General features: G+C 40.2%; 1 protein-coding gene across 1 annotated transcript in view; it reads left to right on the forward strand.

The window, feature by feature from the left end:
- The window catches only part of LOC141108323 (LIM domain transcription factor LMO4-A), a 35,891-nt gene extending 24,705 nt beyond the window's left edge, over nucleotides 1-11,186 (forward strand). The window contains exons 3-5 of the mRNA XM_073599829.1: nucleotides 3,829-3,925; nucleotides 4,322-4,492; nucleotides 7,625-11,186. Of these exons, the coding sequence (XP_073455930.1) occupies nucleotides 3,829-3,925; nucleotides 4,322-4,492; nucleotides 7,625-7,633 (277 nt within the window). The 3' untranslated portion in view covers nucleotides 7,634-11,186. The remainder of the gene's footprint in view (nucleotides 1-3,828; nucleotides 3,926-4,321; nucleotides 4,493-7,624) is intronic.
- The last annotated feature ends 1,567 nt before the right edge of the window (nucleotides 11,187-12,753 follow it).

Raw genomic sequence — 12,753 nt, forward strand, 5'->3', positions numbered from 1 at the left:
TGCCTGACCTCACAAAGAAGAATGGTCAAACATTCCCATAGACACACATATATATATAAATATACAGTATATTGGGGAAGTTTATTTAAAAAAATCAGAGGTTCCTTACTGCATACTTTTTCAGGGTCATTTACTCAAAGTATTGAAGGCAGAGAGGCAGTATGATAGTCAAGCAACACGTATTTTCACAAACAGGTCAGCAAAAACAGCCTCAATGTTTTCCCTATGAGGGAGGAGAAGACCAGTTTGGGCAGACAGGTGCAAGGCTGTATAACCCAGTGTAAGATGGGCAATAGTGATTGGACCAAGTTTTCTTACCTGTCTGATCCCTCTTTCTTCAAAAATCGGGCCAGTGAACATTTTGTGGTTGCTCATAGATAAACCGTAGTGCTCACTCGATTGGAATAATGTTTCTTAGAATTGTTCAAGGAAACCATAATAAATGTATCTGCCAATCTGTCTCTGAACATAATAATGTATAGGAGACATGTTGTATACTCAAGATAGATCAATAGGAAAATGGGGAAAAAAGTCCTGTTCCATAGATCCACCTTTCTGGTGCTGATAGATCTTTCAACAGTCTTTATTTTTAGAAGAACAGACTTAAAACATCACATTTATTCAGGCCACCCTCTTACTGGTGGCTTATGGCCCACTGTTGATTTAGCAACCATGTCAATCCAGCATTTCTTTTAAAAATTGACTGCAGTTGAATGATTGTTCACAAGCTAGAGAAGAGATATTCTGGATCCATAGAAAGTGGGTGTGTGGGATCATACTCAGGAGGACACTAAGCAGTTATGTAGAAGTCCACCCTGACACCGGAAGAGCCAGATTATTGCAATTTAGTTCTGTTAATGGTCAAGAAAGTATTAATGATCACTTGTCATTCTCCCAGAGTTTCAGGATTGATCTGCTTTGCAAGGTTTAACCCATAACAGGCCAAAAGTCAGCTTCTCCTATAATTACACTGAACTGATTTTGTTACTCATCTTTCCCTCGGAATTTGGTATTTACGATCCTCCTGGGACAAACTCTTCATAGTGTGCAGGTCTTTTCAATTAATTAGAGTTAGTGCTACAGGGTAGCAAGGGCTGGGGATTAAGTGTGCAGTGTAATCAAGCAGCATCAATCAATATTCATCTACTTCTCAAGTCTCATCACCTACATGATGACTTGCAAACAGATTATTAAAAAGAGATGGTGCAAGTGTTTGAAAGGCAAACTAGAAATCACTGAGGACAGTATAGGGATCTTTAATAACAAAAGGTAAATCTGGGCACATTCACCCTGTACAAACAGGGCATGTTACAAAACTGGTGTGGATTGCAAATATGGGAAGGCAAACATGGATTCTAGGGCTAATTATTATTTTCCATGTGATTGACCTTTCTATACATTTTAATTGGTTGGATTTCTAAAATTGTGGTTTAGTGTATATTCAATAAGAAAATCAAAACTACATGCATGTATGGCCATTGTAAAGCCTTAGCTATCAGGATGTCTGATGCGGGAGTGATGCCCAAGCAGGGAGTCAATTGGTAATTCATGGATAAAAATCAATAATTTAAACATGTCCAAATGAGAAACGTTAAAATAAGATTGAGTCTGACAGGTAAAACATTTATAAGGGTCCACGCACACTAGGCAGTAGAAAAAAATGCTAGAAATGCTGGCGGAAAAAAAAGTAGCACAAAAACCACGCCCATGGAGCTTATTGAACACGCATTTACGAGCATTTGCATTTTTAAGCGTTTTTCCCCAACACTCTGAAAAAAAGTGCAGTTAAAAATACTTGACACGCTTAAATGCTGTGTTTAGGCACATCAAACATTTTTTCTGCCCCCAAAGCTCCTCTCAAAATTGCACTTGTGATGTTGTGATTTTTTTTTTGCCTTAAACGCACCTCTACAAAAATTCCTGTAAACGTCCAAATGTGCATGGACACATAGGCTAACGTAGTGTTGCTTCTACAGGCTGAAAGAAAAAAACGCCAAACGCCTGTATAAGCAGCATTTTTTTTAAGACCAGTGTGTGAGGCCTTAGTGCTAAAAATACAGAGACTGTTATGTTACTTTCACACTGGGGCGTTGGGGGAGTCGGTGGTAAAGTGCCGCTATTTTTAGAGGTGCTTTACTGTCGATTTTGCTGAAGTTTTCAGCCGCTAGCGGGGTGCTTTTAACTCCTGCTAGCGGCCGAAAAAGGGTTAAAACCACCCGCAAAGCAGCGCTGCAGTGGCGCTATGCCGGTGGTTCGGCAGCGCTGCCCATTGATTTCAATGGGCAGGGGCGCTGTAGAAGCGGTGTATACACTGCTCCTACAGCGCTGCAAAGATGCGGCTTGCAGGACTTTTATGGCGTCCTGCCAGCGCACTGCTCCTGCGTGAAAGCACTCGGGCTTTCATACTGGAGTGAGAGGAGAGGCTCTTTACAGGCGCTATGCAGGCGCTATTTTTAGCGCTAGAGCGCCTGTAAAGTGCCTCAGTGTGAAACCAGCCTTATTAAGACCTTGAGTTCCCCATGAATGGAAACACTACATGTTCAGTGAATCAAGATCATTCAGGCAAACTTAAAGGCAACAAATGCACTTCATAACTATAGCAAATGGCACAATAAGCATTCATCAACTAATGGTTTTTGAACCAATCATTCTTCAATAAATAGACCCCATAAGCTCCATGGACTAAAAATACCTCTTGAGAGTTCAAAGTAATGACCAGCTGCATCTGGAAACCATATCTTTCCTCCTCACAGGAAGATTCTAAAAATTTGTGTGAGTGGACTGGCTTCTGATCTTTTGCCCCAGGATCATTAGGGATGATCGTTTTGGCTGACACCACATGTTTATGCAGCAACTAGATGCCCTTGGCACTGGGCTTGGAGATGATGGTGATTGTTTAGAAAAAATAGCTTATGAAACCTCCCACTCGAAGATCAGACTGGCAGGGGGTCTGTAGCTATGCATACTTATCTGTTCATTTTTAGCTAGATCTCTAGATAACATAACTATATCCCTGTGTGTGTTACCAACATGAAGAAGTGAGGCTGCTCTACCTCCTTGTAGGGGGTCCATACATCTGAATACCATTCCCTTGTGTTGCAGCAATATCTGTTTACTATATACTTATAGAATTCTGGTTGAAACATGAAAACCGTGTCTGTTTAATCCTCAAAAATGGCTTTTCCTATGGAAGGCCTAATTGTCAGCCTGTCTTATAGAAGTGAAGAGCCAGTGATATTCATGAGGATAAAGAAGGCCTTTTTTTCGGTTGTCTATGGTTATGAACAATGAAATTAAAAAAAAGTTTTTTGTTGCATGTAACCTTAACGGAACACATTGACATAGCAAAACTATCACTTTGGGGTTGTTCAATTAAGCTTGGACAAAAAAACTGGAAGCTGATTGGCTACCATGCACAGCTGCACCAGATTTTGCACTCTCCAGTTTTAGTAAATCAACCCCTTTGTGTCCATGGGGTGCAGAGGTTCCCAATGAATGGTATCCAATGACCTTCTGTATGCCCCTTTTTTTAATAGTTACATTTTAACACCTGAATCTTCCATATAGTCATTTATTTCCAAGCATAAAACTTGGAAAATACCTACACATTTTGGGGACTACAGTTGAACATTAAATACCTGGAAGTACTTGGAAAGACTTGCTGTTAAGTAATATAGAATATGATATTGTTGAGAAATGTTTAAAGATAGAAGTGGTTTTGTGAAACTGCTGGAAAAACAAAATGGCTACATTATTGTAAGTGAATTTTATGTTTTCAGCCAATAACCTACCTATGGTAGCCAATAACTTACCTGTTTTCTCTTCCAGGTTATTTGGGAGCAGTGGGGCATGCAGTGCATGTGGACAATCCATACCAGCTAGCGAAATGGTGATGAGGGCACAAGGCAGCGTATACCACCTGAAGGTAAGGCTATGATCAGTGGGGGGTGGTTCTGTAAGTTTAGTACAGTAAGATGCATTTGTAAAAGTGGGTGAAGAAAGGTTGCTTTTAGCAGCTAATCATGTTCTTGCTTACATTTTGGAAGAATGAAGGCGATAAAAACATTTTTAAAGTCAACCAGAAGAGTATACTGTATACTCAATGTCTGTATGGGGAAAAATAGGTTTACTCTAAAGTTAATTGTAATATATTGACCCCCTGCTATCATCAGTTCTGGTTCCTTAGTTCAGACAGATAGGCTGGACTTTCTGACTGTAGCTTTCCAATTCCCGATTAATTGCTCAGTGATGTCCACATTTGTATATCTGTATACATTTAATAATTTTTTTTATTTTTGTTTTTCTTATTTTCCCTCCTCAGTGTTTCACATGTGCCACATGCAGGAACAGACTCGTTCCAGGAGACCGATTTCACTACGTCAATGGCACAATCTTCTGCGAACATGACCGGCCTTCCGGTTTACTGAATGGACACTTAAACAGTCTTCAGAGCAACCCGCTTCAGAGTAGCCCCATGCTACCTGACCAGAAAGTGAGTTCACACTCTGTGATGGGTTTAAGATCAATCATGTTGTTATACCAAAGTTTTTAAATGCTTTTGTAGTTTCCCTCGTTATAGTTACCTTTTTCATTAAAGGGTCAGTCCAATGAAAATTTATATTTTAGTTAGTTATAGGTAGAATAAGGTGGGCTGAGTCATCCCCTAACTTCTTATATGTCTTGGATACTCCAAACAGGGAGAATTCCCTTCTCTAATTCCTGACTGTGTTCCTATTCACTTGGAAGTTTTGGATGTTCCTGTCCACCTTAGTGTGATTCAATTCCCACTGTTACATTCTATATAATAAAAAAATAATAACAGAGATTCATGTGGTGTGACTCCCTAGTTTGTAGCTGACTGTTCTACATTTAAAGTAAACCTACTTCACCTTTATTAAAGGGTTAGTTCACCTTTACCAAAAAACTTCCTTTGCAGATGAGGAGTGCCTGTAGATAAAAACAAACTGTTCAGCTCTGACTAAAATTAAATATTGCCATTGCTATAGATGGAGGCCATATATGTACCTCATGTAACCTGATTGGAATACTCCCAGGACATTGCTAGGCCTTTACTAAATAAGGCCTAGTCATCACTGCTCACCTCCACCACCACAGGAATGAGCTGTTTCTCTGATTCAAACCCCCTCAAATGCTCTTTCTCTCCCCTGATGCAGTAGCTCCGAGCTCAGCATTCCAGAGCTCACTGCTGTGATGGTGGAGATGAGCAGTAACGTCTAGGTCTAACGTACTGGGAGTATTCCAGTCAGGCTTCATAAGGTGCATAAATGGCCTACACCTATAGCATGGGCATTATTCAACTTTAGTCAAAGCTGCACAGTTTGTTTTATCTATAGACGCCCCTTATCTGCATAGATCGTTTTTTGGTAAAGGTGAACTAACCTTTTAAAGAGACATGGTCATTTCTCACTAACTGTGATTGCAGGATTTGAAGGGTCTTCTTTTAAGATAACCTGTCACTTTGCCCTGATTGTCTTTAGCTGCCTGCAAGAACTTTTTCATCTCCAGATAGCTTTGGTGCATCTGGGCAACTCAAATCATTGTTGCACTGTCCTCATAGGTGTGTGCACAGGGTGTGCCAGGTGTGCCTGGGCACACCCTAATCACCCTGTGTGGTGCATATTTACAATGTTTAGACCACTAATATTTCACCAAATGAAATAAAAAAATCCCCTTTTTTCTTATTTCTCTTAAAAAAAATAAAAATAATAATAATATTGTAACTGCCCTATTAACACCAATCTCTGCCCTTATGACACCGTCCAGTTGTCTACTGACACTGTCCATTGCTCTACTGACACTGTCAGTATATACACATGCACACACCTGCATATGAGCTTTGGGGTGCACACCCTAATGCAATAGGCTGCGCACACCTATGACTGTCCTTATGTAGTAGCCCCCAACTTCTGTGACCCTGCACTAATCTTCTTTAAAGTGGAACTTTACCCAAAACAACTTGATAAAAATAATGTTCTTTAGCAAGGAACATTCCACATTAATAATTGTGCTACTAAAATGAATGTGTGCTGCAAATTGCCTTTAGCATTGCTCCTGTTTCTTCTTGCTGGAGGCTGTCATTTTGCTGAAGTTCAGAGCCTCTGAACAGCATGTTTTGGCTGTTAGCAGATCGACCTCTACAAATTTGGCACAGTGACTAAAAATAGAGAGCAACTGAGCATGTGCAGAGCAGGGTGAGACAGTGTATTACTAGATTTTAAACAGTATAGGCACTTATTTTTAATGTTTTACATAGCTATACCTGCCCAAGTGGCCAGCCTGAAGTGATCTAGCAGGACTTAAATTTATGACTAAAGTTCTACTTTAAAGAGGAACTGCAGTCTGCTCACATAATTTGCAATAAAAACATCTTTGCCACTCTGAAGCTTCCCTCCAACCACTTTGCATAATATTTTATATATACTGTGACTCTGTGCTTGCCAAATAGGCTGCAGAAATCTCCCTCCACTGAGTGTGGCTACAACCATTTTAACTGTGGTCAGCAGAAGCTGCTGCCTGTTCACTTCCTGGATTTACACAGACACACACCTCCAGCTCTGCAGCTCTCATTGGCCCTCTTATGACTCACTCCCCACCCCCATTCCTGGCAAACTCTCAGAAAAGTTAGAGAGAGAGCTGTGCTTGATGTCATAAGCCTAGACTAATGACCAGACAAGAAACAGAAGTGGGCTGTATAAGGTATTTACTGGCAGAAAAAAATGTTTTACTATCCAAAGTTAAAACAACAACAAGGGCAGAAGATTTAATAGATGGAAAGATTAAATAAATGACTGAAGTTCCGCTTTAAGAAGAATCCCTATCTTTACCGTTCAACTAATAAGTACTAGAGGTCCTGGTGTTGGAGTCTTAAATGGCAGGGAAGGGCTTGTCTCCATCAGGGGACAGGGTTTACATTAGAGTGTACCGTTCTCCTGAGCACACTGAAACTATTCATAGCCCAAGCATATTTTTAGTTTTGGATAGGGTATGGAATGGGTACAACCACTGTATGTGTTACTGTTGGAGAGATGCCACCTCACTGTTGGTCCCACAGCCCAAACAAGAAGAAAAAAGATCACAGACAAAAATACAATCCTGACAGAGGTGACAGCACTTCCCTGCTCTACTTTAAAAAATATATAAAATTTTTTTTTTTTTTAGAATAGCTATACTTTGGCTTTTCTTCCACTCTAACTATTGATCACTTCACTGTGTGTGGCATATTGATCGAACAAGTTGTAAACTATGGACTGATCGGAAAAGAAATCATTTGTTTATCAAAGCATGCATGGCCACCATAACATGAACACGGACAGAATATATATATTTTTTCATTGTCTGTTTCCCTGGTGCAGATTTTCCCCTTATTTCCTGCCTGGTAAAACATCCCCACCCAGAGCAGACAGTGAGGGGAAATCTCTCTGATGGAGCCCTGGATGGCAGTAAAATCCAACAAGAGTTCTAACCCTTCCCCATTGTATGTAAAATTAAAAATACATTTCTTTTTTGGTATAAATTCATTTTGAAATCATAAATGTATTTTTTTTTGTTCACAGGAAAAAAGTCTAAACTTTATTCTTAAATCCTATTTATTTTATTCTTTCAGGTTTGCTAAGGAAGTGCAAGCTGTCCATCCTCTGTGCCTTCTGTTCATAACTCATCAGAGACACAATGTTGGCATATATAAAAAAAACCTTTAAATATTATATACATAAATATATATTTTCCTCCTTTTAAGTTTAATCAACGTTGGCACACGTCCTTTCTTCCTGACACGGACTATTTAAAAACTGGAGGAGGATAAAAACTTGTAAATAAACTGTAAAATAAAACTATTTTGCAAAGTACAGCCAGCCTAAAACTTTTTGGACAAAAAAGCTGAAAAGTTGATGTTAATTTCTATACAGGACTTGTAAACTGTCCAACCAATGCTGGACATCGCTGGTGATATTACAGCACACAGCCAGTGAGAAGCGGCTGATGTTATCTGTTCCATGGATGAGGCAAAATGGATTCTGTATGGTTCAGTGGACACTTGACGGAACCCTACCGCTGGCCTTCAAGGACACGTGTCAAAAATGTCCAAACCTGAGGCATGCGGGAAGATTTGAAGGATGCGTTTTATTAGTACAACTTGCACTATTTTGATCACAACGTTCTGAAAACGAAATTGATATTGTAAGGCAGGATAGGGAAGTTGGAACTTTGTATATTGTATTTATTACCCATGTTTTTCTATTAGGCCTGTACATGCTCTAAAGAATCCACAGGGGCCAAAGGTAAAGTTCAAATTTTGCTTGTGAGCTGAACAAATTTGAAAACTAAAGGTCACCATGCATGGCTTGATTGTTACAAGTTGTGTGTTGGATGCAAACATCACTTGTGAAGAGCTCATGTAACATAAAGGCAATAACCAGAAGATCCAACTGCAGGCAACACTCAGTATAGTGCTTCTCTACTGTAAAAAGGTCTGAGCATATTTGGATTGATAATATTTCTGACAAAGATATATCAGCATGTGTGTGCTGTATGCACCAGTGGAATTGTTATGGTGGGTTCTGGTACCATTTCAATGTAGTAAAGAATCCAAGTGGTACAGCCACTAAAGATAGGCGGAGGTCTCACCACTTGTTCTTGATAAGATAATCCAGCCCTTGGATGGTATAGCTCCCACAACTTTCCTAGCTTAACTTTTCAAAAAATTGCATGACTCAACGTATAACTAAAGCCAAAACGTTTTATTTCCTTTTAGATAGGGAAGGGTCAATGCCGCTCTCAAGTTTTTTGTCAACTGGGGCTTATTAAGAGATTTCTGTTCACTTCCTGTCCTCTAGAACCAACAGGATTTGAGAGGATAGCTTTCTAATGTGAAGGATATCGCCTCAGACAAATATGATGAGAAAATGTTCGCCATTGGAGGATTTCCTCTTATTCTTGTTCTTGTGGCAGCTCAGAAATGTATTTCCAGTGACACAGGTGATCGGGACAGTTAGAGCAATAAAAACCGGACAGTGGTTCTAAACCAATCCCCCACTAACCAAATACAATGAAAATGTTGCCTTTAGTCATACTCCTAAATGAAGCAATGTTTAGCCCATTAAGGCCAAAACAAAAATGTCACACTCCTTAGCTAAATATATCACCTTTCCTTTGCTCCCCTGCCACTCTGTTTGGTTGCTGGGATGGAGAAGTGTGTGACTCACCCCCCAAAGTGGCTGCACTAATGCTTGGTAATTGGCTGCTAAGGAACCCTGTCCTATCACATGGGGATGGGAAGAAAGTCATTAGCCCTGTGTAAGCTCCAAGTCATGACCTAGAGTTTACACAGTTCTTTCGGTGGCCAATCACTGCAGAGGAAAGGTAAGTGTGCAGCTGGGGAAGACACAAGTTAAATTAGGGCCTTTGTGGGTGGGCTTTGGGCTTGTGTTGATGGCATCAGTTTGAGACTTTTTTGAGATCATTTAGAGTTCATTCATGGGTGAATTGTCTTGCAATTGACCTCCTTCTGACCTGCATTTTACCTGCATCAGGCAGGTGCATTCCCATAGACTTGCGAGAATGCAAAACCTTCCTTTAACAAAAGCTCACCAGCACAGGCTCTGAGCCCATTACTTTGCCCTTTAGGTTCACTCAAGTCCTTCCGAAAAGTGATTATACAGTATATATTTCATTTTTGATTTTTGCTGATCAAATAGCAGATGTTTTTCAGCATAGGTTTTATAGTTTCCCGCAGTAATAACCAAAAATTGGTTGATAGCATATAGCTATGGTAAGCCTAAAGGTGCTTATCACCGTTTCCTGTGTACAGCTCCTCTTAAATCTGAAAACTATCAGATTATGCATGTTATTCTGACCTTACTCTGGCTACAGCTCACGCAAGAAAACATGATAACAAAGCCGATTAGTTCACGTCCTGCCTTACAATATCAAATAATTGAGAAAGTTTGGGTTAATCTAAAAGGCATTGTAACCATAATGTTGTGTCCATTTTAATCACACAGCCAGGGGTTAGGGAGAAGCAGGGTTATTAAACTGACTTTTTTTTTTTAACCAGGATCATGTGAACTGAAGCCATGGCATAAGCGCACTGGAGTGCTGACAGCAACAAAGTCTTCATTAAAAATGGAAAGACTCTAAAGTCGCTGCCCACAGCTGTTAGTGGTCATGTGACCTGATGTACTGACTTCAAGTCGTAAAACCTGAGACAGCAAATCTAAATTTTTTTTTTTTTTTTTTTTGCCCCCCTACTTACCCATGTGATCAAAGCCAACCCAACTTCAGTCTGTCTGCTTCAAAGAGAAACATATGTTTTTAGTCGGTACCCATTTGGAGTTTATATTTTTAACCTTACTTGAAAATAGTTTTCAAGTAAATAGTTTTTTTTCACATTTTACTGATGTTCCATATTTTTATCTTTACGCAGACTTGTAGCTGCTTGTACCTTCTTTGTGTCAGTAATAGTCATCTTGCTGTGAAAAAAAATACAGGACAGGCTTCTACAAAGTTCATGGCTTTCAATGAAACTTCATTGACAGCTCAGTCCATTAATGTGCACTGAGATGAAAATAGACATATTGAACTCTATCACTCTGCTGCATTGCAAAACCAGAAGCACAACATGCATATTTAATATGCAAATATGGCTCCCTGAATGTTTATATCATTTAAAACCTATAGCGAAAATGAACATTCAATTTCCAAGATGAAATCCAATCACATTCACATACCTTAAAAATGGAATGCTTAGAAAATATTCCCTTTAAATTCTATGCCCCTATGTTCCTTTTTAGGGAGTTGCAGAAAAGCGACCTTGGCAAAGCTGTGTAGAACGTTTTTTGGTGACTGCTTGGAAACTGTGCCCTTCTGCTGGATGTTCCCTCCAGATGCTGGAAAGACATAAAGAAAGTTGTAGCCCACCAGCAGCTGGATGGATGTATACAACCCAGCCCTTTTCTACACCAACTGTCGGCGCCATGCTCACTACCCTTTCTTCCGAACCCTATACAGCACTGCGTACACCGTTAGCACTCTATAAATATTTTTGTATCCTTGGAGAATGGTTTAATTTATGTTTATGAAAGACTTGTCTAAACGTTGCATGCTGGGAAGCTGCAGTGAGAACGTTTTATCTGGTTGTTACAATAAAAGTGAATAGATAGGATTAAAAAGCGGAATTTGTTTTTTCTTCTACATTTTGTGAGACAATAATCAATGTCATATGACTAGAAAAAGGATTTATTTAAAGGAACAGCGATGCCTTTGTAATTATCATGTATGCCTTTCTTTATACCTTTTCAAGACAAGGGGTCCTCACTTTGGTTTATTATTGGATGCACCAGGTGATGTATGCAACATGTGTACATAGCATTTGTGTACATGTTTCATCTCAACCTTTAGGTGAACCTGGGGTTTGACCATGCAGGGCAAAGCAATAAGTTCACTTTATAGGTCACCACTGTAACATAACATACACTCCTTCCCTTTGCTTGGCCAAAGGAAGCAAAAAACAAAATGTCTAGTACATCCGGTTATGGGGAGCATGTTACTCGCTCCCCATCTCCCGATGTAACAGAAGCTTTGTGGTTGACCAGTCATGCACTCTGTGCTGTCATATAACTGGTGGGCAAGTCTTCAGACTGGGGTAGGCTCCATGTCATGACTTAAAGCTTACATGGGGTTTCTTCTCAAAGGGAGCAATGGGAAGGTAAGTATAACCTGTTGTGTGGGCTAGCAAGAGAAAAGCATCACCTTGAGTTTTTACACATCCGTCTACATTTGCATTACTGGGTACACTAAGGTTGGCCAAAGATGGATTTTCTGAGAACAACCAGTGGGAAGCTGTCTACTCGTTTGGGATGAGAAAGGGTTTTCCTCAACCTTCCCTGATGGAAACAGCTACACAAAAGTGTCGCATTCTACGAACTGGAAGTCCTCTGACTAAGAAAGGAACATTACTGCCCTCTAGGAGACCCAGACAAATGCTGTTGCAAACTGGAAGTGTTGCTTGCTATTTTAGGACATTTATGGCAAGGTATTTCCTTTTCCTCAGTTTGCTGTATTAAGATAAATATGTAGGCTGCCTGTACTATCGTCTTTTGAAACTGATAGTTGTCAAAGCAGGATTGTTGCATTTTGCTGCCAATCAGGTAAAAGCAGATTTTTAAGGGTTAAGGTTTAATTGTTAGGTCTAGGCAGGGGTGTTAAACTGGCAGCCCTCCAGCTGTTGAGAAACTAAAAGTCCCATCATGCCTCTGCCTAAGGGAGTCATGCTTGTAACTGTCAGCCTTGCAATGCCTCATGGGACTTGGAGTTTCCCAACAGCTGGAGGGCCGCCAGTTTGACACCTGTGGTCTAGGGTAAGAATAAGAGTCAAAGGTTAGGAGTTAACCTTTAAGCTGAGGTTCGATTGTGAAGGGTGGTGATAGGTGTTAGGACTTAAACCTGAACTCTGAGCAAATTTAAAGTAACAGCAGCTACTGAAAGTACCTGAATTTAACTTGGTATTGCCTTTTGTTAACCCCTGTACAGTGGCACTCAGACTGGGAGACAGAAGGGCAAAATTAGAGGCCAATCAAGTATGCTACATGCACTTGTGCTAAGAGAAAGGCCAGCCATAGACGGTGCAAATTTCTTTCCTGCAACCACATAAACACAGACAGTATTGACAAGGGAATCCCTCCTAGCGAGCAATTGCCTTCTCCCGCTGGGGTGGGGGGCCGGTGCAAACTGTCCCTA

Source organism: Aquarana catesbeiana, linkage group LG09, assembly GCF_042186555.1.
Source record: "Aquarana catesbeiana isolate 2022-GZ linkage group LG09, ASM4218655v1, whole genome shotgun sequence".
NCBI classification, from domain to species: Eukaryota; Metazoa; Chordata; class Amphibia; order Anura; family Ranidae; genus Aquarana; species Aquarana catesbeiana.